The 26607-nt window shown below is 39.0% G+C and overlaps 1 protein-coding gene across 1 annotated transcript in view; it reads right to left on the reverse strand.

Annotated features, from left to right (window-relative positions):
- The window catches only part of SNX4 (sorting nexin 4), a 117910-nt gene that overhangs the window by 78755 nt on the left and 12548 nt on the right, over positions 1–26607 (reverse strand). The window contains exon 2 of the mRNA XM_037837360.1: positions 742–863. Within this exon, the coding sequence (XP_037693288.1) occupies positions 742–863 (122 nt within the window). The remainder of the gene's footprint in view (positions 1–741; positions 864–26607) is intronic.

The raw sequence follows: 26607 nt of genomic DNA on the forward strand, positions 1-26607 counted from the left end.
AAATATTCAGTTTATCGGTTACTGGTCCTCCCAACCCTACTTTCTACACCACTGCATCCCTTAGGTGTGTAAACTAAAAGAAACGTCAACTCGAGCTTCGCAGACCTGATTTCCTTTCAGGGTGAAATCCTTTCACCCTCACATTGATAACTGCTCAGTGGCTAATGCTGTATGTTATATTAGTTGGGCTTAGGATAAAAACTATGGGGATTGAGGTATGGGAAGAAAAATAAGACATCTTATTCCTCTGAAGTGGAAACTGAGAGCTTCATACCTGAGAAGGCACTTTCTGGCACCAGATAATGATGACCTTCCATTGAAGGGTGAAAGGGCAGCTAGGGTAGAGGCATGCCCAGTGAATGACATGCATTTATCCACAACAGTTTTTTAAAACTAAAGTGCATTCATGTTTTAAAACGGAAATGGATTTTATCAAAATATATGTTGACACATGTTCACTGCATACAATGAAAGTAGCCAAAAAATAATGCCGAAAGAAAAATCATTGACATTAAAAAAAAAAAAAAAAAAGGATTCCACTAACCTTTCTTTTCCCCCAAAAACGAATACATTAGAAATAGGTACCAAGAACAACACAGCAAAAGAGACAACTGTTTACTTTACCTGTTAAAAAGTAAAGAAACTTATCACTAATAAGACAATAAGCTGCAGACATTTCTGTTATACAACAGAATTTGCATCAGTAGCTACCAAAGTTGACTCTTGACATCTAATTCTCACCTTGTTTCAATGAGGTAAGCAGTGTATGTTTCTTGCATGTTCATGGCATTTCTTCCAGTTCGCTTTTCTGCTTCTGAAACACTGATTTCTATCTTCTTCAACCAAAAATTATTTTCTGTCATCTGACAAAAACAAATGGAACAACAAAAAAATCTTGAGAAATGTACTGAAAAAATCCTGGCTATTATATATATTATATAATATATTGTATACATTACTGAAACATTTTTCAGGCTAGGTTCCTGAATTTCCTGAGTTGCTAGGAGTTGCTAAATGACCCCAGTGAATGATATGCCTCTCTTTTATCAGCACACAATAACACATTAAAATGTTACAGAAGTTATTTTAACAAGCACAACAGATTTAATTATTAAAATGTATACATTCCATATAACTGACTAAGAATAAATCTAAAGAGAAATATGCAAGAAAAAATTTTAATACATTATATAAAGATGAATGATCCTCTCAATAGTAACTGTGTAGCCAAAATCAAATACCCTCTCCTCAAAAATAAAACACTATACATATGTCAAAAAGCAAGAATTTATTTCAATAGGTAGGTAGAAAGTTAAAAATAAAAAGTCAGGAGTCATATTCAATTTCAAATTTGCCCAAACTTTCTGGCAATGATTAATAGGCTTTACCCTTGGGGCAGCAGCAGGATTGAAGAAGAACAAACTCCTTTGTTTTCCCGTTAGAATCTCATCCCCAGATCATAACAAAAGACCAAGAAGAACAATAAAGATACCACTGGTGGTAATCGACTGTACATGTGTGGGAAGTGCTTCACTTTATAGGGGTCTAAATTAGGAAGACAACGTGAGGCCATGTAGTAACTGCTGTATTTTTTTTTTTTTTTTTGCCCCTTGCTCACTTTCAAAGTTTATGGGTGGGCTTTAATTAAGAATGCTGTACTGTATTACAATTGAGGACAGTTTGTCAAGGAAAGCTATAGGTAGAAAGGTGGGTGCACTAAAAGGTATGAGGAAAACCTATAGTAAAACCCATTGTGTGGGAGAACCTAAGATGGCAGTAGGTGAGACAGGGCAAAAAAACACCTCCATGAAAAATACTACATAAAAGCCAGAAAGTGACCCAGAACACCAGTTCCAACTATGCACCAGACGGACAAGGTCTGCTAAATCTACAGTGACCGTGCATTTGGTGAAACCGGGAGTCTGCATTCTGAAACGAGTGAGTGAGCTGGCTGAAAGTCCCACGGTCGCACTGCGGTGTGGGGAAACTGTGGGTTGGCGTTTGGAGACGGACTAGTTCTTTTTAAAGAAAAAAAAAAACAAAAAACTGGGAGCGGCTGTGGTTACGACGGTGAGAACCACACAGTGAAGCATGGCAGGAGCAGGCTGGGCCAATGTCTCAGGGTCTGGCGTGGAGGATAGCCTGCCGCTGATTGTCCTGGGGCCAGAGGGGAGCTAAAAGGAGAAAGAAACTGTGCCCCTTTGCAGCCATCCCCCCAGCGGGCTGGAGACGCTCCTGCCCAGGCTGGAGATATAGCCCAGAGCCGGGCCAAGGGTCCCAGTGTGACAGGGAGTAATTTCCGCACCACGGTGCACACACCACAATATCAGCCATGGACAGTGGCCTTTAGTGCACCCACAGCTAATTGTCCCAGAGCTGGGAAGGTGGAGCTGTGCAAAAAGGGGGAAATTAACACGCCCCATTCAACCATCTTTAAAGCAGGCTGGGAACGCCCATGCACAGCCTGGTGGCCCAGGGCTTCCATGGAGGGCAGGTGCACACTTGTGACGTGGCACATCCTTCCCTCAGCAGAGGTCCTGGAAGAGCACGGCTGAGAAGAGGGGCCCACTCGGAAATCCCAGGGACCCTAAGCCAATACCAAGGACTTGTGGGTCAGTGGCAGAGACAATCTGTGGCAAGATTGAAATGAAAGCTTAGACACTTGAAACAGCCTTAAATCTCTGGGAACATGTGGGAGGTTTGACTATTAAAGCTGCTCTGCCTCCATAACCACCCAGACACATGCCCCACATTCAGGGCAGACAGCACCAACAATACACCCAAACTTGGTGCACCAATTGGACCCCACAAGAACAAGACCACAAACACCACAAAGACAAAGTTGGGGAGAAATGACTTGAGGTGAATAGGTGACTTGTGGACGCCATCTGCTGGTTAGTTAAAGAAAGTGTATGCCACCAAGCTGTAGATCTGACAAATTAGAGATCGGTATTTTTTATATCCGGAAGAACCCTATCAAGTAAAGCAAATGCCAAGAGGCCAAAAACAACAGAAAATCTTAAAGCATATGATAAAACCAGATGATATGGAGAACGCAAACCCAGACACCCAAATCAAAAGATCAGAAGAGACACAGTACTTGGCGCAATTAAGCAAAGAACTACAGACAAACAACAAGAGCATGACACAGGATACAAAGGACATGAAGAAGAGCATGGCACAGGATATAAATGACATAAAGAAGACCCTAGAAGAGCATAAAGAAGAAATTGCAATAGTAAATAAAAAAATAGAAGATCTTATGGAAATAAAAGAAACTGTTGGCCAAATTAAAAACACTCTGGATACTCATAATACAAGATTAGAGGAAGTTGAACAGCGACTCAGCCTCCTCGAGGACCACAGAACAGAAAATGAAAGAACAAAAGAAAGAATGGCGAAAAAAATTGAAAAAATTGAAATGGATCTCAGGGATACAATAGATAAAATAAAATGTCCAAATTTAAGACTCATTAGTGTCCCAGAAGGGGAAGAGAAAGGTAAAGGTCTAGAAAGAGTATTCAAAGAAATTGTTGGGGAAAACTTCCCCAATCTTCTACACAATATAAATACACAAAGCATAAATGCCCGGCGAACTCCAAATAGAATAAATCCAAATAAACCCACTCTAAGACATATTCTGATCAGACTCTCAAATACTGAAGAGAAGGAGCAAGTTCTGAAAGCAGCAAGAGAAAAGCAATTCACCACATACAAAGGAAACAACATAAGACTAAGTTGTGACTACTCAGTGGCCACCATGGAGGTGAGAAGGCAGTAGCATGACATATTTAAAATTCTGAGAGAAAAATTTCCAACCAAGAATACTTTATCCAGCAGAACTCTCCTTCAGATTTGAGGAAGAGCTTAAATTTTTCACAGACAAACAAATCCTGAGAGATTTTGCTAATAAAAGACCTGCCCTACTTCAGATACTACAGAGAGCCCTACACACAGAGAAAGAAAGAAAGGAGAGAGAGATATAGAGAAATTTAACAGACATATACAGAACATTACATCCCAAATCGCCAGGACACACATTCTTCTCTAGTGATCATGGAACTTTCTCCAGAATAGACCATAGGGTGGGACATAAAACAAGCCTCAATAAATTAAAAAAAAAAAATTGAATTTATTCAAAGCACATTCTCTGACCACAATGGAATACAAATAGAAGTCAATAACCATCAGAGACTTAGAAAATTCACAAACAACTGGAGGGTAAAAATGAGGGGGAGATGAAAACATTCCCAGATAATCAAAAGCTGAGGGACTTCATCACCAGCAGATCAGTCCTACGAGAAATGCTAAAGGGAATTGAGCAGGCTGAAAGGAAGGGACACTAAACAACTGACTGAAACCACATGAAGAAATAAAGATTTTTGGTAAAGATCACATGGTAAATATAAATACCAATATTACTGTATTTTTGATTTGTAATTCCAATATTTACTTCCTACAGGATCTAAAATACATAAACTATAATGATAAATCAGTGGTTTTGGACTCAATGTAAAATACGCAATTTTTGACAAGAACTACATAAAGGTGGGGGAATGGAAGAGTATAGGAACATAGTTTATGTGTCCTATTGAAGTTAAGTTGGTATCAAAGAAAAACAAGATTGTTATAGATTTAAGAGGTTAAATTTAAGCCCCATGGTAAATACAAAGAAGGTATCAGAGAATATGACCACAGTGATGAAAAGTAGAGTATGGGTTATGAGAAGTGGGGAAAGGGGCAATGGGGAGTTAAGAAATGAGTGTAGGATTTCTGTTTGGGGTGAAGGGAAATTTCTAGTAATGGATGGTGGGAAGGTGATAGCATTGCAACATTGTGAATGTGATTAATTCCACTAATGGAATGCCAGGGAGGGGGTGGAATGGGAAGATTTAGGCTGCATATATGTTTCCACAATTGAAAAAAAAAAAAAGAAAAAGACAGTCTAAATAGATAATGACAATTAAATTGCAAGGATGATCCTGGATGGGATCTGAGGATGGAGGAGAGGAGACTCAAAGGGACACAGTTGGGACATAAGGAAAAAAGAAAAAGGAAATATACAATGTAAGCTTTGTATCAATGCTGAATTTCTTGAACTTCTTAGCTGCACTTAATGGGATTGCATAAAAGAATGTTCTTGTCCATGGGAATTGTATATGTGAATTAAATTGTTTGTTCAAGGATGTGTGCAGCTTGCTCTCATGTTCAGAGGACAGAGCAATAGATGATGGATGATAGATAGGGAAGGAGGGAGGGAGGGAAAGACAGAAATGGTGGTGTGACAGGATTTTAAAGTTGGTGGATCAGGGTATCAGGGGAGGGGGGTCAGGGCATGCTGGAGTTCTGTGTATGGGTTTTGTATTGTTTTTGCAACTGTTCCTGTAAGTTTGAATTTATTTCAAAATAAAATTTAAAACAAACAAACAAACAAAAAAAAAAGGTTGTGGTACCTTCATGTGGAAAATCAAACTTATGAGCTATAAGGCCAGAAAGAGCTAAGTGACAGTGCAAAAAAATAAAGTAATGAATAAACATGTCAAACTCAGGAAGATCTCCTAAAATGCTGAGGAAAAATGTCAAAGAAGGTAAAAACGCTAAAAGAAGATAAAGAAAAAGGTCAGAGACCTAAGAGCCAAGTCAATGGAACAGAATTATTAGTCAACAAAAACAAAAATCACTCAGTGGTCCAAAAGACATTTTTTAAAAGAACAAGCTGTTGAATGTTTATGTATTAAGAGATAATGGTAGGAAATCATTCAACCAAAAGAAAGCTCAAGAAATTATACAAGCACAAACCACTATGTATCAGCATTACAAAGTCATCATTGGTTGAGATATACAAATAAAATACAATTTTAGTCCACAGCCAAGCACTAAGATTTATCATCATCTAATCTAGTGAAAAACCTCCTGAATTCTAAGCAAATTATATGCTCAGTAAAGAAGATAATGCACAAGTCACAGATTTACCCTGACATGCCATCCAATTATGCAGATATTAAAAACAGAGCATAAAATCAGCTATCTTAAAAACTAAAGAATGAAAATAGGCACACAACAATAATACCAGCTTACTTGTTAGAAAGACACCTATCAATAATACATTTAGAGATAGACTGGCTTGACAATTAAAAGATGAGATCAGGAATATATTTTAAAAAGAGAGACACAACCTCATATTTGAAGGAATAATATCCCAAATGTAGATGCTTGATGCAATAGTGTAAAACTTTCTTTCTATATACAATTTGAGGTATTAGTATGGCCCTTAGTTTGAAATCATGCTTCACACCTCCAGGGAAAATATTATTTTATAATCATATAGCATTTAAGTTTTACAAAATACTTTCAGATTCTTTTTTTATTTGTTATTTTCATTTTGAATAGATGAGGGAACTGCAGCTTACAGAAATTAAGTGACTTGCCATAAATCACTGCTTTCATTCTAAGACTAAATAAATGTTGAAGATAGCCATATTTAAAAGGCTGATGAAATATTAATTTTCAATTCAATGAATGAAAATTAATAAGATATGTTTTAAGTTTTAAAATGTTGCAAACACCATAAAGGAAAAGACACTTGGTTTAGGTTCCCCTCTTCTTGGCTACCATCTAGCTGTGTGATCGTTTTCCTCATTTGTAAAACAACTTGGACTCAAGTTTCTACAATTGGGTTTGGACTTGTCAAAATGCTTAGATCTTTGCAACTCCTATATCTAAGACTTAAACTTATAGAATAACTTGATAAAAATTAATTATGTAAAAAAAATTGTTGCAAAACAGTGAAGGCAGTGAATATAAGAATGAAGCAAGATAATCGTGATACAACAAACAATAAGCAACTACAAATTCAGTAACTATGTATTGAGTTCTGCAATGCCAATCTTTAGGAACAGAAAGATAAGTGAGGCAATGTGCTTTTTACGTGAGCAGTTCTCAACCCTGGCAGCACACTACTGTCTATCTATGGCACTCTTTCAGAAGATTAAAAACAAAATGGATGCTAACCCGAGTATGTCAAATTTTAGGATTGTAGATAAAAACAGCTAGAATGTTTACTTATAGTATTTAATATATTTAGGTAATTTTACAATATTTAAATTATATATTAAAGAAAATATCATTTATTGTTATGTTGAAAATTATACGGAAAAGATAAAACAGAGATTGAGAAAAGAAAGATTGCAAAGAAACAAAACATGAAATAGCAGAAGTGAAATACATGCTAGGCAGTAAACTGACATTTCAAGAAATAAAATCAGTACGAAGATGACTTACTTGGGAAGCTCTCCCAGAATGCTGAAGAAAAAGATTAAAAAAAAACAAAACAAAAAAACAGTGAGAACAACTAGATAAAAAAGGACAACAGAGAACTAAGAACCAACCTTTAAATAAGAGAAGTTCTTGAAATCAGAAAAAACAACAGAAGCAATAATCATCAGCATAATTAAAAAATATACAAAATAGGCCAGACACAAAAGAACAAATAGTGAATGATTCCACTTATATGAAATATCTAGAATAAGCAGAGACAGAAAGAAGACTGGAGGCTACCAGGGATGGAGGGGAGGTAGAAATGGGCAGTTATTGCTTAATGGGTGCAGGGTTCCAGCTCTGAGAGATGAAGGTTTGGTAAAGGATGGTAGTGATGGTAGCACAGTATTATGAATGCAATTAATACTACTGAATGAAACGCTTAAAAATGGTTATAGTGAGAAATTGTTTTATACGTGTATGTGTGTATATATAGAGAGACGGAGACATATATGTTATCACAATAAAGAGCAAACAAATACAAAACAAAACAAAAAAAGAAAAACAAAAAACTGCTGGATAGAAAAACAGCATTCTAAAGGCTTCAAATTGAAAGGCACATGGCCTATATGTAAAGAGGTGGAAAAACTGAACCTTTTAAGCATAAAGCAAAAAAAATTCTAGTAAGATTCAGGCAGAAAATAATAAGACTACAAAAGAATAAAGATCAAATTTGCCTAAGACTTCACAACAAATCCCAAATGACAAAGGAACATCATGCATAGGACTTATTTAAAATATTATAAAACATACCAAAATATTTCCCTCAAAAACACTTAATCTCAGGAAATGTACATGGAAGTATTAATTAGAGGAGCATTATGTATGCAAACTACTCTCAAACATCTAGAAGACAGATAATGTGTTGTTTCTATACTGTTTTTCCAACTTTTTCTGTAAATTAAAAATTATTTCCAAAAAATAAGATGAAGGAAAAAAAATACCCAGCAGGATTTTTGTGTAGGTAAGATTTTTTTGATAAGCCATTCCTACAACTTATGTGGAAGTGTAATGGACATACAGCCAAAACAGTCAAAACAATTTAAAAACAGAACAAGTTGAAGGACTTCAAAATTTATTAAAAGTTCTCATCACCCTAGGATAATTTCTGGGGAAGGTGGAGGAGTACGGCACTTCAGTGCTCATTCCTCCTCTCAAAACAGCTAGTGAATGGGCAGAAACTGTCTGGAACAACTGTTGTGGGGCTCTGGGGACAAGAGGAGCATCCAGGGAAGAGCAGGACAAAGAGACTGTGGTAAAAACTGAGTAAATGGCTCAGCAGCGACTGCTAGTGCCCATCCCTGACTCTTGAGACTACCCACCTTTGGTCAGTTCCTGGCTGGCTGCCTCAGATGGAAAGGGATGTGGAAGCCCTCTTCCCCCAAAACAGGGTGGAGCACGGACAAGCACTGATCATGATTTTGATTGGCAAACTGGGAATGCTCAGTTCTGTCTCTGAACCACAATTTTGGCCCACCTTGGACAGGAACCCTTGTGACCCAAAAGGGGCAAAGGCAGTGGAGATTCAAAGAAGCAGGGCTTTTAGGGCTGCAGGGAAGAGTTCACTGAAGAGTGCCACCAGCTGGGCAGGCCAGTAAAGTGCCGCACTGGAGAGCCATCAAAAACACTTTTCAGTGCCTTTTCCCGAACCTCTCCTCCGGGCTCTTTTGAGTTGGTCTGTATCCCCTTCCAGGGTCCCTGGCTTTGTTTTGGCTTGAAATAAGGACTTGGGAAATGACTGTGAGGTGACCCTTCTCCCAGAATTTGCTCTCCAGACAAATGCAGCTAGAAGCAATGATAGGAGAGTAAAAACATATATATAAACCAGTGAAACAAAAACAAACAGAACAGCTGAAGATTCCCAGAGAAGGAACAGAAGAAAGGAAGCTTTCCCTTGAGGAGTAAACAATTATACAAATTGTACAACCATAAAAATCATACAGCATAACCAGGGCAAGAATCAGATAAAGAAGAGCTGAAAAATTCTTGTCAGTTAAATACAGGCAATTCTAAAGATCTACAAAAAGTTGAACCAAATGTCAAAGAAGAGTCTTAACAGAAAGCCAATCAACAATAAAACCCCAAGCAAGAGAGAGAAACTGACCTTCAGGGTAAACTCATCAAGATAATCAGATACCTAGACATCTCCAAAAAGTACAAGACATACTAAGAAAAAGGATGATACTGCCCAGTCAAAAGAACAAATTAAAACTTCAGAAGAGACACAGAATTTGGAACACTTAATCAAAGCTGTTCAAACAAATATCCTAAGTCAATTCAAGGAGATGAAGGAAAATATGGCTAAAGAGCTAAAGGATATTAAGAAGATACTGGGTGAGCATAAAGAATAATTTGAAAGTATGAAAAGAAACATAACAGAACTTACAGGAAGGAAAGGCATAATAGAAGAAATTAAAAATACACAAAAGGCATACAATAGCAAATATGAACAGGAAGAAGAAACAATCATGAAACTAGAAGAGAGACAATCAAAATCTCACATATGGGAGGAGGGGCAAGATGGCTGTATAGAGAAGAGTGGAATTTAGTCATTCCCCTGGAACAACTACTCTACAACCAGGAACAACTAATAAATATTCTGGAATAACTGCTGGGCGACAATGTTGACTGTCCACACCTCATACACCAACCTGGATGGGGAGGAATGCCTGAGACCACAGCATAGAATCTGTAAGTAAAAGCTGTGGACCCATGCCAAGAGCCTCCTCCCCCCATGGCAGGATTTGCTGCAAAGCCTCACTGTGCTAGAAACTAGCAGCACTCTCCCAGAGCCCAGCAAGCGAATATAGCTCAGCTGAGCTCCAACTGGGATTTTAATTAACAAATGTAGACTGCTGAATACAAGCTACAAACCCCCATCAAGCAGACAGAGGCTTTTAGTGTCCACTGACCTTAAAGAACCAAAAGACTCATCTGTACCGGGAGGGGGAGCCCAGAGACCAGGTGTTACCTCTGGCTGACGAGTGAAACTTCGGGGCTGTGTACTGGCTCCAAAAGGGGGCTTTCTGTCCCTCACTCTCTCTCTCAACCTGAGGGGCTCAGAGGAGAGAGTCACAGCCGTTTTCAGTAGAGAGAGCCTCAGCCATTTTCAGTTCCCAGCACTCTGACCCAGACAGGGGTGGAGATAACAGAGACAGAGAGTATTCAAATGCAGATGACAAATCTCTAGGAGGTGTATCTTCCCTAAGGGTAAAGAGTTGGGGACCAGCTTTCCCTTCAGAAGCAGATCCCAGAGCCTGGGGGAAAACTGCCAATACAGAAACTGAAGGCACCACACCTCCTTACACCAGTCGGGAGCGAAAGAATGACAGGCGCCACCTGCTGGGCAGGTTAGGAAAAGCAGTGACTGGAAACTTCACAGGAAAGTCTGTCATTCCTCTAAGATACACCCTGAATATAACCCCATTCCGAGACTGGAACCCGTTCTGGTCTGGGAAAATGTGACTGGAGTAACCAAGGAAACCAGATGCCTGAACAACAGAAAACTACAACCTACACTAAGAAAAACAAAGAATTGGCCCAAAGGAACAAATTTACACCTCAATCAAGATACAATTGAGATATTACTTCACTTTAATGAAACAATCTATTAAAGATATTCAAAGAAATGCACTAAACCAAATCAACACGTTCAGGGAAGATATAAAAGAGATGAAGGCTATAAAGAAAACACTAGGCGAACATATGTAGAAATCGAAAGTTCGAAAAAACTGGCAGAATCTATGGAAATAAAAGGCACAACACGAGAGATGAGAGACACAATGGAGACATACAACAGCAGATCTCAAGAGAAAGAAGAAAACACTCAGGAACTGGAGAACAAGACACCTGAAATCCTTCACACAGAAGAACAGATAGGGAAAAGAATGGAAAAATATGAGCAACATCTCAGGGAACTGAATGACATGAAATGCATGAATATACATGTCATGGGAATGCCAGGAGAAGAGAAGAGAAAAGGGACAGAGGCAACATTAGAGGAAATAATCAATGAAAATTTCCCATCTCTTATAAAAGACCTAAAATTATAGATCCGAGAAGTGCAGCATATCCCTAGCAGAATAGATCTGAATAGACCTACAACAAGACACTTAATAACAAGATTATCAAATGTCAAAGACAAAGAGAGAATCCTGAAAGCAGCGAGAAAAGTGATCCATCACATACAGAGGAAGCTTAATAAGACTATATGTGGATTTCTCAGTGGAAACCATGGGGGCAAGAAGGAAGTGGGGTGATATATGTAAGATATTGAAAGAAAAAAATGCCAACCAAGAATCCTGTATCTGGCAAAACTGTCCTTTAAATTTGAGGGAGAGTTTAAAATATTCTCTTACAGACAATGACAGAGTTTGTGAACAAGATACCTGTGCTACAGGTAATACTAAAGGGAGCACTACAGACAGACAGGAAAAGACAGGAGAGAGAGGTTTGGAACACAGTTTTGGGTGATGGTAGCACAGCAACGTAAGTACACTGAACAAAGATGACTGTGAGTATGGTTGAAAGAGGAAGGTTAGGAGCATGTGGGACACCAGAAGGAAAGAAGAAAGATAAAGACTGGGGACTGTATAACTCAATGAAACCTAGAGTGCTCAACAACTGTGATAAAATGTACAAACACATTTTTACATGAGGGAGAACAAGTGAATGCCAACCTTACAAGGTGTTAAAAATAGGGTGGTATTGGGGAATAAAGTACAATCAATGCAAACTAGAGACTATAGTTAACAGAAACTTTGTACTATGTTTCCTTTGATGGAATGAAGGCAATATACCAAAGCTAAATGCCTTTAAGAGGGGGACATAAGGGAGGGGTATGGGACTCTTGGCATTGGTGACGTTGTCTGACTCTTTTATTCTACTTTAGCTTAACTCCATCTTTCCTTTCATTGTTTTTTAGCTGTCATTTTTTTTTGTTCTTTTTTTCTTTCTTTCTTTTTCTTTCTTCTCTCTACCTTCCTTGACTCTTCCTCCTTTGTGGAAGAAACAAATTTTGTATTGTGGTGAATACAAAAATATTTAACTATACAGTGAACCATTGATTGTTTCCTTAGGATGGAAAGTATGGTGGGTGAACAAAACCGTCTTAAAAAAAAAAACAGGTTGATGAAGAAACCTTGAGGGCACTACACTGAGTGAAATAAGTCAGACACATAAGGACAAATATTGTAGGGTCTCACTGATATAAACTAATTATAATATGTAAACTAATAGACATGAAATATAAGTTAACAGGATATATAATGAGGCTAAAGAATGGGGAACAGCTGCTTATTAGGAGCAGAATGTTCAATGATGTTGAACCCAAGTGTTTGGAAATGGACAGAGGTGAGTCGACAGAGGTGAGAATAACTAACAGTGCTGAATGAGGTGTGAATGTGGTAGAAAGAGGAAGCTTAGAGTCATGCATGTCACCAGAAGTAAAGTTGGAGGTTAGAAGACAGGAATGTATAAAATAGTGAATCTTATGGTAGACAGTGTCCGTGATTAACTGTACAAATATTAGAAATCTCTTTCATGAACTAGAACAAATGTATGACACTATAACTAGAAGCTAATATTAAAGGGGTATACAGGGGGAAAATGTACATATTGCAAACTATGCACTACAGTTAGCAGTATTTTAACATTCTTTCATCAACAGTAACAAAAGTACTATACCAATACTATGAGTCAATTATGGAGGGGGGTTGGTTAGGGGTAGGGGAGGAAATGAGTTTTCTTTTTTGCCTTTTTTTCTTTTCTGGAGTAATGAAAATATTCTAAAAATTGGAAAAAAAATTAATTGTGGTGATGGATGCACAGCTGTATGATGGTACCATGGGCAACTGATTGTGTACTTTGGATCTTTGGATAATTGTATGGTATGTGAACAATCCGAATAAAATTAAAAAAAAAAAATCTCACATATGAAAGAACAGATAGAGAAAACAACGGAAAAAACTGAGCAGTGTCTCAGGGAATTGAATGACAGCATGAAGCACACAAATATGCATGTCATGGGTGTCCCAGAGGGGGAAGAGAAAGGAAAAGGGGCTGAAAGAATATCTAAGGAAATAATGGCTGAATATATCGCAACTCTTATGAAAGATCTAAATATACAGGTTCAGAAAGCACAACATACTCCCAACAGAATAAATCCAAAAGACATACTGCAAGACACACACTAATCAGAATGCCAAATGCCAAAGATAAAGAGAAAATTCTGAAGGAGGCAAGAGAAAAGTGATTCATCACATACAAGGGAGTTGTAATAAAATTAAGGGTCGATTTCTCATCAGAAACCATGGAGATGAGAAAGCAGTGGTCTGATATATTTAAGGTATTGAAAGAAAAAAGAATTCTTTATCTGACAAAACTGTAATTCAAAATTAAGGGAGAGCTTAAAATATTCACAGATAAAACAGAAACAGAGAGTTCATCAACGAGACCTGTCCTACAAGAAATACTCAAGGGAGTTCTGCAGGCTGAAGGGAAAAGACAACAGAGATAGGGGAGGAGACTGTAAAAATGAAGATTCTCAGTAAGGGTAACCAAAAGAGTAAAAAAGGAGACAAAAATAAGATATGACATATAAAAACCAAAAGATAAAATACCCAAAGTAAATACAGCCTTTATAGTAATAACACTGAATGTTAATGGATTAATTCCCCAATCAAAAGACACAGACTGGCAGAATGCACAAAAAAGTATGATTCACCTATATGCTGTCTACAAAAAGACTCACCTTAGACCCATGGACACAAACAGGTTGGAAGTAAAAGTTTGGAAAAAGATATTCCCCATGCAAACAGTAACCAAAACAGAGGCTATACTAACATCGAATAAAAAAGACTTGAAACGCAAAACTGTTGTGAGAGACAAAAAAGGACACTATATATTAATAAAAGGGGTAATCCATCAAGGAAACACAGCAATCATAAATATGTATGCACCTAATCACAGTGCCCCAAAATACATGAGGCAAACACTGGCAAAACTGAAGGGAAAAGTAGATGTCTCTACAATAATAGTTGGGGACGTCAATACACCACTCTCATCAACAGACAGAACATCTAAACAGAGGATCAATAAGGAAACAGAGAACTTAAATAAAATGATAATGAACTAGACCTAACAGACATATACAGAACACTGCAACCCCAAACAGCAGGATATACATTCTTCTCAAGTGCTCATGGATCATTCTCCAGGATAGACCACATGTTGTGTCACAAAACGAGTCTAAATAAATTTTAAAAGACTGCAATTATATAGAGCACTTTCTCTGATCATAATGGAATGAAGCTGGAAATCAGTATCAGGCAGAGAACTGGAAAATTCACAAATAAATGGAGGTTAAACAAAATGCTCTTAAACAATCAGTGTGCCAAAGAAGAAATTGCAAGATAAATCAGTAAATGTCTTGAGATGAATGAAAATAAGAACATAACATTTCAAAACATTTGGGATGCAGCAAAGGCAGTACTGACAGGGAAATTTATACCCATAAATACCTACCTTAAAAAAGAAGAGGTAAAATCAAAGACCTAACTGCACACCTGAAGAAACTAGAAAAAGAACAGCAAACTGACCTGAAAGCAAGAAGGAAAGAAATAACAATAACTAGAGCAGAAATAAATGAAATTGAAAACAAAAAAAAAAAGAGAGCATTAACAAAACCAAGAATATCTTTGAGAAGATCAATAAAACTGACAAACCCTTAGCTAGACAAAGAAAAAAGAGACAAGATGCAAATAAATAAAATCAGGAATTGTGGGGATGGGTGGGTGGTAGGAGGGATGGATATTACCATGGATCCTGAAGAAATTAAAAAAAGATCGTAAGAGGTTACTATGAATAACTGTATGCCAACAAACTAGACAACTTAGAATGAAATGGACAACTTCCTGGAAACACACGAACAACCTACCCTGACTCAAGAAGAAATAGAAGACCTCAACAAACCAATCTCAATAAAGAGATTGAATCAATCATCAAAAATCTACCAACAAAGAAAAGCCCAGGACCAGATCTGGCTTCACAGGCAAATTTTACCAAGCACCTACTGTGCTGGTTTGAATGTGTTATGTCCCCCAGAAAAAGTCATATTCTTTGATGCAGTCTTGTGGGGCAGACATTTTGGTGCTGATTAGATTTGCATGGAAATGCGCCCCACCTGACTGTAGGTGATAACACTGATGAGATAATTTCCATGGAGGCGTGGCCCCACCCATTCAGGGTGGGCCTTGATCAGTGGAGCCATATAAATGAGCTGAGGGAACTCAGTGCAGCCGAGAGTGACATTTTGAAGAGGAGCTACAGCCAAGAGGGACACTTGGAAGAAAGCACAGGAGCTGCATATGAGAGACAGTTTGAAAACAGCCGTTGAAAGCCAACTCTTGCTCTGGAGAAGCTTAGAGAGGACAAATATCCCAAGTGCAACTAAGAATGACATTTCTGAGGAACTGCAGCCTAGAGAGGAACATCCTGGGAGAAGGATATTTTGAAACCAGAACTTTAGAGCAGACGCCAGCCACATGCCTTCCCAGCTAACAGAGGTTTTCCGGACACCATTGGCCATCCTCCAGTGAAGGTACCTGATTGCTGATGTGTTACCTTGGACACTTTATGGCCTTAAGACTGTAACTGTGTAACCAAATAACCCCCCCCCCTTTTTTTATTGAGATATATTCATATACCACGCAGTCATACAAAACAAATCGTACTTTCGATTGTTCACAGTACCATTACATAGTTGTACATTCATCACCCAAATCAATCCCTGACACCTTCATTAGCACACACACAAGAATAACAAGAATAATAATTAGAGTGAAAAAGAGCAATTGGAGTAAAAAAGAACACTGGGTACCTTTGTCTGTTTGTTCCTTCCCCTATTTTTCTACTCATCCATCCATAAACTAGACGAAGTGGAGTGTGGTCCTTATGGCTTTCCCAATCCCCTTGTCACCCCTCATAAACTACATTTTTATACAACTGTCTTCGAGATTCATGGGTTCTGGGTTGTAGTTTGATAGTTTCAGGTATCCACCACCAGCTACCCCAATTCTTTAGAACCTAAAAAGGGTTGTCTAAAGTGTGCGTAAGAGTGCCCACCAGAGTGACCTCTCGGCTCCTTTTGGATTCTCTCTGCCACTGAAGCTTATTTCATTTCCTTTCACATCCCCCTTTTGGTCAAGAAGATGTTCTCCGTCCCACGATGCCAGGTCTACATTCCTCCCCGGGAGTCATATTCCACGTTGCCAGGGAGATTCACTCCCCTGGGTGTCTGATCCCACGTAGGGGGGAGGGCAGTGATTTCACCTTTCAAGTTGGCTTAGCTAGACAGACAGGGCCACATCTGAGCAACAAAGAGGCATTCGGGAGGAGGCTCTTAGGCACAACCAAAGGGAGGCCTAGCCTCTCCTTTGCAGCAACCGTCTTCCCAAGGGTAAAACCTGTGGTAGAGGGCCCAACCCATCAAACCACCAGTCCCCTATGTCTGTGGTCATGTTAGCAACCATCGAGGTGGGGTAGGCGAATACCCCTGCATTCTCCACAGGCTCCTCAAGGGGGCACTACATCTTTTTTTTTTCCTTGTTTGCTTTTTTTTGTTTTTTTTTTTTAACTTTCCCTTCTTTTTTAAATCAACTGTATGAAAAAAAAGTTAAAAAGAAAACAAACATACAATAAAAGAACATTTCAAAGAGACCATAACAAGGGAGTAAGAAAAAGACAACTAACCTAAGATAACTGCTTAACTTCCAACATGTTCCTACTTTACCCCAAGAAAGTTACCTAATATAGCAACATTTCTGTGAACTTGCTCCTACTATATCCATCAGAAATTAACAGACCATAGTCATTCCTGGGCATCCCCAGAACGTTAAATAGCTTATCTGTTCTTCTTGGATTATTGTTCCCCCTTCCTTAACTGCTCTCTATTGCTAGTTCCCCTACATTCTACATTATAAGCCATTTGTTTTACATTTTTCAAAGTTCACATTAGTGATAGCATATAATATTTCTCTTTTTGTGCCTGGCTTATTTCGCTTAGCATTATGTCCTCAAGGTTCATCCATGTTGTCATATGTTTCACGAGATCGTTCCTTCTTACTGCCGCGTAGTATTCCATTGTGTGTATATACCACATTTTATTTATCCACTCATCTGTTGAAGGACATTTGGGTTGTTTCCATCTTTTGGCAATTGTGAATAATGCTGCTATGAACATTGGCGTGCAGATATCTGTTCGTGTCACTGCTTTCCGATCTTCCGGGTATATACCGAGAAGTGCAATCGCTGGATCGAATGGTAACTCTATATCTAGTTTTCTAAGGAACTTCCAGACTGACTTCCAGAGTGGCTGAACCATTATACAGTCCCACCAACAGTGAATAAGAGTTCCAATTTCTCCACATCCCCTCCAGCATTTATAGTTTCCTGTTTGTTTAATGGCAGCCATTCTAATCGGTGTTAGATGGTATCACATTGTGGTCTTAATTTGCATCTCTCTAATAGCTAGTGAAGCTGAACATTTTTTCATGTGTTTCTTGGCCATTTGTATTTCCTCTTCAGAGAACCGTCTTTTCATATCTTTTGCCCATTTTATAATTGGGCCGACTGTACTATTGTCATTGAGTTGTAGGATTTCTTTATATATACAAGATATCAGTCTTTTGTCAGATACATGGTTTCCAAAAATTTTTTCCCATTGAGTTGGCTGCCTCTTTACCTTTTTGAGAAATTCCTTTGAGATGCAGAAACTTCTAAGCTTGAGGAGTTCCCATTTATCTATTTTCTCTTTTGTTGCTTGTGCTTTGGGTGTAAAGTCTAGGAAGTGGCTGCCTAATACAAGGTCTTGAAAATGTTTTCCTACATTATCTTCTAGGAGTTTTATGGTACTTTCTTTTATATTGAGATCTTTGGTCCATTTTGAGTTAATTTTTGTGTAGGGGGTGAGGTAGGGGTCCTCTTTCATTCTTTTGGATATGGATATCCAACTCTCCCAGCCCCATTTGTTGAAAAGACCATTATGACTCAGTTCAGTGACTTTGGGGGCCTTATCAAAGATTAGTCGGCCATAGATTTGAGGGTCTGTCTCCGAATAATCAATTCGATTCCATTGATCTATATGTCTATCTTTGTGCCAGTACCATGCTGTTTTGGCAACTGTGGCTTTATAATAAGCTTCAAAGTCAGGGAGTGTAAGTCCTCCCACTTCGTTTTTCTTTTTTAGAGTGTCTTTAGCAATTCGAGGCATCTTCCCTTTCCAAATAAATTTGATAACTAGCTTTTCCAAGTCTGCAAAGTAGGTTGTTGGAATTTTGATTGCGATTGCATTGAATCTGTAGATGAGTTTGGGTAGAATTGACATCTTAATGACATTTAGTCTTCCTATCCATGAACACCGAATATTTTTCCATCTTTTAAGGTCCCCTTCTATTTCTTTTAGTAGAGTTATGTAGTTTTCTTTGTATAGGTCTTTTACATCTTTGGTTAAGTTTATTCCTAGGTACTTGATTTTTTTAGTTGCTATTGAAAATGGTATCTTTTTCTTGAGTGTCTCTTCAGTTTGTTCATTTCTAGCATATAGAAACATTACTGACTTATGTGCATTAACCTTGTATCCCGCTACTTTGCTATATTTGTTTATTAGCTCTAGTAGCTGTATCGTCGATTTCTCAGGGTTTTCTAGATATAAGATCATATCATCTGCAAACAATGACAGTTTTACTTCTTCTTTTCCAATTTGGATGCCTTTTATTTCTTTGTCTTGCCGGATTGCCCTGGCTAGCACTTCCAGCACAATGTTGAATAACAGTGGTGACAGCGGGCATCCTTGTCTTGTTCCTGATCTTAGAGGGAAGGCTTTCAGTCTCTCACCATTGAGTACTATGCTGGCTGTGGGTTTTTCATATATGCTCTTTATCATGTTGAGGAAGTTTCCTTCAATTCCTACCTTTTGAAGTGTTTTTATCAAAAAGGGATGTTGGATTTTGTCAAATGCTTTTTCAGCATCTATTGAGATGATCAATTGATTTTTCCCTTTTGACTTGTTAATGTGTTGTAATACATTGATTGATTTTCTTACGTTGAACCATCCTTGCATGCCTGGAATAAACCCCACTTGGTCATGGTGTATGATTTTCTTAATGTGTCTTTGGATTCGGTTTGCAAGTATTTTGTTGAGGATTTTTGCATCTATATTCATTAGGGAGATTGGCCGGTAGTTTTCCTTTTTTGTAACATCTTTGCCTGGTTTTGGTATTAGATTGATGTTAGCTTCATAAAATGAGTTAGGTAGTGTTCCATTTTCTTCAATGTTTTGAAAGAGTTTGAGTAAGACTGGTGTCAGTTCTTTCTGGAAAGTTTGGTAGAATTCCCCTGTGAAGCCATCTGGCCCTGGGCATTTATTTGTGGGAAGATTTTTGATGACTGATTGGATCTCTTTGCTTGTGATGGGTTGGTTGAGGTCTTCTATTTCTTCTCTGGTCAGTCTAGGTTGTTCATATATTTCCAGGAAATTGCCCATTTCTTCTACATTATCCAGTTTGTTGCCATACAGTTGTTCATAGTATCCTCTTATAATTTTTTTAATTTCTTCAGGATCTGCAGTTATGTCACCTTTTTCATTCATTATTTTGTTTATATGGGTCTTCTCTCTTTTTGATTTTGTCAGTCTAGCTAGGGGCTTGTCAACCTTGTTGATCTTCTCAAAGAACCAACTTTTGGTGATATTTATCCTCTCTATTGTTTTTTTGTTCTCTATGGCATTTATTTCTGCTTTAATCCTTGTTATTTCTTTTCTTCTACTTGGTTTAGGATTGGTTTGCTGTTCATTTTCTAGCTTCTTCAGTTGATCCATTAGTTCTTTGATTTTGGCTCTTTCTTCCTTTTTAATAAATGCGTTTAGTGCTATAAATTTCCCCCTTAGCACTGCTTTTGCTGCATCCCATAGGTTTTGGTATGTTGTGTTCTCATTTTCATTCGTCTCTATATATTTAGCAATTTCTCTTGCTATTTCTTCTTTAACCCACTGATTGTTTAGGAGTGTGTTGTTTAACCTCCAGGTATTTGTGAATTTTCTAAGTCTCTGCTGGTTATTGACTTCTAATTGTATTCCATTGTGGTCAGAGAATGTGCTTTGAATAATTTCAATCTTTTTAAATTTATTGAGGCTTGTTTTATGTCCCAGCATATGATCTATTCTGGAGAAAGTTCCGTGAGCACTAGAAAAGTATGTGTATCCTGGTGATTTGGGATGTAATGTCCTGTATATGTCTGTTAAATCTAATTCATTTATCAGATTGTTTAGGTTTTCAATTTCCTTATTGGTCTTCTGTCTGGTTGATCTATCTATAGGAGAGAGTGATGTGTTGAAGTCTCCCACAATTATTGTGGAAACATCAATTGCTTCCTTTAGTTTTGCCAGTGTTTCTCTCATGTATTTTGTGGCACCTTGGTTGGGTGCATAGACATTTACGATTGTTATTTCTTCTTGCTGAATTGCCCCTTTTATTAGTACGTAGTGGCCTTCTTTGTCTCTCAAAACATCCCTGCATTTGAAGTCTATTTTATCTGAGATTAATATTGCTACACCTGCTTTCTTTTGGCTCTAGCTTGCATGAAATATTTTTTTCCATCCTTTCACTTTCAGTTTCTTTGTGTCCCTGTGTCTAAGATGAGTCTCTTGTATGCAACATATTGATGGTTCATTTTTTTTGATCCATTCTGCGAATCTATATCTTTTAATTGGGGAGTTTAATCCATTTACATTCAACGTTATAACCGTGAAGGCATTTCTTGAATCAGCCATCTTATCCTTTGGTTTATGTTTGTCATATTTTTCCCCTCTGTCTATTAATATGCTTTATTGTACCCATACCGAGTCTCTTTAGTACTGAACCTTTCTCCAAGTTTCTCTGTCCTTTCTTTGTTTCTCTGTCTGTAGGGCTCCCTTGAGTATCTCCAGTAGGGCAGGTCTCTTGTTAGCAAATTCTCACAGCATTTGTTTGTCTGAGAAAAATTTAAGCTCTCCCTCAAATTTGAAGGAAAGCTTTGCTGGATAAAGTATTCTTGGCTGGAAATTTTTCTCACTCAGAATTTTAAATATATCGTGCCACTGCCTTCTCGCCTCCATGGTGGCTGCTGAGTAGTCACTACTTAGTCTTATGCTGTTTCCTTTGTATGTGGTGAATTGCTTTTCTCTTGCTGCTTTCAGAACTTGTTCCTTCTCTTCTGTGTTTGATAGTGTGATCAGTATATGTCTCGGAGTGGGTTTATTTGGATTTATTCTATTTGGAGTTCGCTGAGCATTTATGATTTGTGTATTTATGTTGTTTAGAAGATTTGGGAAGTTTTCCCCAACAATTTCTTTGAATACTCTTCCTAGACCTTTACCCTTTTCTTCCCCTTCTGGGACACCAATGAGTCTTATATTTGGACGTTTCATATTATCTATCATATCCCTGAGGTCCATTTCGATTTTTTCAATTTTTTTCCCCATTCTTTCTTTTATGCTTTCATTTTCCATTCTGTCATCTTCGAGGTCACTGATTCATTGTTCAACTTTCTCTAGTCTTGTACTATGAGTGTCCAGAATCTTTTTAATTTGGTCAACAGTTTCTTTAATTTCCATAAGATCATCCATTTTTTTATTTAGTCTTGCAATGTCTTCTTTATGCTCTTCTAGGGTCTTCTTGATTTCCTTCATATCCCGTACTATGGTCTCATTGTTCATCTTTAGTTCTTTGAGTAGCTGCTCTAGGTGCTGTGTCTCTTCTGGTCTTTTGATTTGGTGCTTGGGCTTGGGTTATCCATATCGTCTGTTTTTTTCATATGCTTTATAATTTTCTGTTGTTTTTGGCCTCGTGGCATTTGCTGAACTTGATAGGGTTCTTTTAGGATTTGTAGACCAATTGAAGTCCTTATCTCTAATTTATCAGATCTACAGCTTCGTGGAGTACACTTTCTCTAACTAACCAGCAGGTGGCGTCCACGAGCCACCTGTTCTCCACAAGCCAGTTCTCCCCTGCTTAGCCTTTTTGGTGAGTGGGGGAGTGAGTCTTGTGGGGTCCAATTGGTGTACCAAGCTTGCGTGTGTAGTTGGTGTTGCCTGTCCTGTATATGGGGCGTGTTTCTGGGCAGTCAGGGAGGGGGGGGTGGCTCTAACAACCAAATCTCCATGGTGATCCTAGAGTTTTAAAGCTGCTGCAATAGTCTAATCCTTCAGTTCAGTCCTGCCACAGTTTGTCTCTGCCACTGACCCACAAGTCCTTGGTATTGGCGTATGGCTCCTGAGACTTGCAAGTGGGCCCCTCTTCCAGGCTGTGCACCCCGGGTCCTCTGTTGAGGGATGACTGTGCTATGTCACAGGTGAGTGCCGTCCCCCCAGGGCAGTTCCTGGCTGCTGGGCTGTGTAGGGAGGCTCCCAGTCTGCTGAAATGATGGCTGAATGGGGCTTTGTTAATTCACACTGCTCTACCTTCCCAACTCTGGGACAATCAGCTGAGGTTGCAGGGAATGCTAATGTCCATGCCCAGTTTTATGGTGTGTGCCTGTTATCTGAAGCACTTCCATCACACTGGGTTGTCTGGGGCAGTTCTGGGCTATGGGGCTGGCAATGGGCAGTAGTGTTTCCTGTCCACCAGGATGATTGCTGTGAGCGGACACCCCCCTTTTCTTGGGAAGCTGTGGTGTTTAGTGAATTTTCTCAGCCACTGGATTATTGCGTTTTGTCTCAGAGCTCTCCTAGTTCTGCTCTTGACTTGACCTGCCCAAATTGCAAGTCTTTGAAGCTTTTTGTATTGGGCTTCTTAGAGTAATTGTTTTAGAAAAAGAAAAAAGGATTAAAAAAAAAACAAAAAAAAAAAAACAAAATGGGCCCTCCTCAGAGATCTAATGGGTTATTGAAATGCTAAGAGACAAAGCAACCAGGGCCATTAAGGAAAGGTCCACAGGGCAGAGAGATCAGCTTTTCTTCAGGATTTGCATATGCGCCTCAGGGCCCTTCCCCTTTCTATGTTCACCAGAACTCCAAAAATCCTCCGCTTTTATTTTGGAGTTTTTCGTGTTGTTTTTTTTCTATGCCTGTCTCCTCTCTGCTGGGCTGGCTGCTCTCAGATTCTCTGGTGTCTGGTCTCAGTCTATCTATGGTTGGAGTTTGAATCAGTAGAATGAGTTTCCGATAAGGGCTGCCACTGCAGTTCTCCCTTCTCCTTCCCGGAGCTGACAGCCCCTCCTCCCCCAGGACTGAGCCTGGCAGGGAGGGGCGCGGGTCCCCTGGCCGCAAAAACTTACAGATTTTGCTGATCTCAGCAGTTCCACGTTTTCATCAGTGTTGTATGAAGTATGCCCAAAGTCAGATTGCTCTGTGGTGTCCAGTCCACGCAGTTCTTGGCTTTCTACCTACTTTCCTGGAGAGTAACTAAAACATACAGCTCACCAGTCTGCCATCTTGCCCCACCTCCCCAACCCCCTTTTATAAAAGCCAATCCATCTCTGGTGTTTCGCATTCCGGCAGCATTAGCAAACTAGAACAACTACTAAAATGGCTGCTATTAAAAAAAAACAGGAAAATACAAGTGTAGGAGAGGATGTGGAGAAAAGGGAGCACTTATTCACTGCTGGTAGGAATGTAAAATGGTACAGCCACTGTGGAGGATGGTTTGGCAGTTCCTTGGAAGCTAAGCAGAGAGTTGCCTTATGACCTGGCAATCCCACTACTCAGTATATACCCAGAAGACCTGAAAGCAGGAACAAGAGCAGACGTTTTCACATGGATGTTCACAGCAGCATTGTTCACAATTGCCAAAAGATGGAAACAACCCGTGTCCATCAATAGATGAATGGATAAACAAAATGTGGTATATACATACAATGGAATATTATTCAGAGTAAGAAGGAATGAAGATCTGAAGCATGTAACAACATGGATGAACCTTGAGGACATTATGTGGAGTGAAATAGGCAGGCACAAAAGGACAAATATTGTATGACCTCATTGATATAAACTAATTATAATATGTAAACTCATGGAAATAAAATATAGAATATAGGCTACCAGGATATAGAATGAGGCTTAAGAATGGGGAGTGGTTGCTTAATTTGTGCAGAATGTTTAACTAGGTTGAACTTAAACGTTTGGAAATGGACAGAGGTGACGATAGCACATTGTTGTGAGAATAATTAACAGTACTGAAAGGTGTGTGAATGTGGTGGAAAGTTTAGTCATGTATGTCACCAGAAGGAAAGTTGGAGGGTAAAACATAGGAATGTATAATACAATGAATCTTGTGGTGGACAATGCCCGAGATTAACTGTACAAATATTAAAAAGTTCTTTCATGAACTAGAACAGATGTACAACACTATTACAAATAATAATAGAGGGTATATGGGGAAAATGTACCTATTGCAACTATGGGCTATAATTAACAGTAATATTTTAATTGTCTTTCATCAACAGTAACAAATGTACCACACCAATACTCTAGGTCAATATCCCATCTCTGTCATAGATTAGCTGTGCAACTCTGGACAAGTTATTTAACCACTCTGTGCCTCAGTTTCCTCATCTGTAAAATGGAGACAACAGTACCTAACTCAGAATGTTGTGAACACAATGAGGTAATGCATGTAAAGAGTTTAAAAAGTATCTGGTACACAAGAGCTCAAGTATTACCTATCTCTATTATTTATAACTTTAGGTTTTTTTGATTATGAAAATTAATACATGCTTAATTCACAACTGAAATGTATAGAAAAAAATTAAATTAGATAACAATCAACTGTATCCCACAATCCAGAGATAACCACTGTTGATATACTGATGTACTTTCTTATAATGTTTTTCTAGGTATGATGCTCTATGTTTCTGAAAAAGGTCAAGAGGTTGAAGGTTAAGAACTATTCACTAAATTTACTTCCCTTAGAGGCTATGTCTCTCTCTGTAGGTCAGAGGTAGCTGGCACTAGGTGAAAATGATGTATTTACTTAGGCCTAATAGTGAAGCTTAGGTTTACTATAGATTAAGAAAAATAGGGTTGACGCAGTGCAGGTGTGAGTGATGTTATTTGAAGAGGAGCAAGCTTGCTAGAGAGGAATGTCCTGGGAGAAGCCATTTTGAAACCAGAACTTTGGAGCAGACGCCAGCCATGTGCCTTCCCAGCTAACAGAGGTTTTCCGGACGCTATTTGCCATCCTCCAGTGAAGGTACCCGATTATTGATGTGTTACCTTGGACACTTTATGGCCTTAAGACTGTAACTGTATAGCCAAATAAACCCCCTTTTTATAAAAGCCAATCCGGGAGGCGGGGCAAGATGGCAGACTGGTGAGCTGTAAGTTTTAGCTACTCCTCCAGGAAAGTAGGTAAAAAACCAGGAACTGCGTGGACTGGACACCACAGAGCAATCTGACTTTGGGCATACTTCATACAACACTCATGAAAACCTGGAACTGCTGAGATCAGCGAAATCTGTAAGTTTTTGCGGCCAGGGGACCCGCGCCCCTCCCTGCCAGGCTCAGTCCCGGGGGAGGAGGGGCTGTCAGCTCCGGGAAGGAGAAGGGAGAATTGCAGTGGCTGCTCTTATCGGAAACTCATTCTACTGATTCAAACTCCAACCATAGATAGACTGAGACCAGACACCAGAGACTCTGAGAGCAGCCAGCCCAGCAGAGAGGAGACAGGCATAGAAAAAAAACAACACGAAAAACTCCAAAATAAAAGCGGAGGATTTTTGGAGTTCTGGTGAACGCAGAGGGGGGAAGGGCGGAGCTCAGGCCTTGAGGCGCATATGCAAATCCCGAAGCAAAGCTGATCTCTCTGCCCTGTGCACCTTTCCTTAATGGCCCTGGTTGCTTTGTCTATTAGCATTTCAATAACCCATTAGATCTCTGAGGAGGGCCATTTTTTTTTTTTTTTTTTTAAATCCTTTTTGCTTTTTCTAAAACAATTACTCTAAGAAGCTCAATACAGAAAGCTTCAAAGAATTGCAATTTGGGCACGGCAAGTCAAGAGCAGAACTAAGAGAGCTCTGAGACAAAAGGCAATAATCCAGTGGCTGAGAAAATTCACTAAACAACACAACTTCCCAAGAAAAGGGGGGTGTCCGCTCACAGCCACCATCCTGGTGGACAGGAAACACTCCTACCCATCGCCAGCCCCATAGCCCAGAGCTGCCCCAGACAACCCAGTGTGACGGAAGTGCTTCAAATAACAGGCACACACCACAAAACTGGGCGTGGACATTAGCCTTCCCTGCAACCTCAGCTGAATGTCC

The sequence above is a fragment of the Choloepus didactylus genome, chromosome 1 (genome assembly GCF_015220235.1).
Source record: "Choloepus didactylus isolate mChoDid1 chromosome 1, mChoDid1.pri, whole genome shotgun sequence".
NCBI lineage: Eukaryota > Metazoa > Chordata > Mammalia > Pilosa > Megalonychidae > Choloepus > Choloepus didactylus.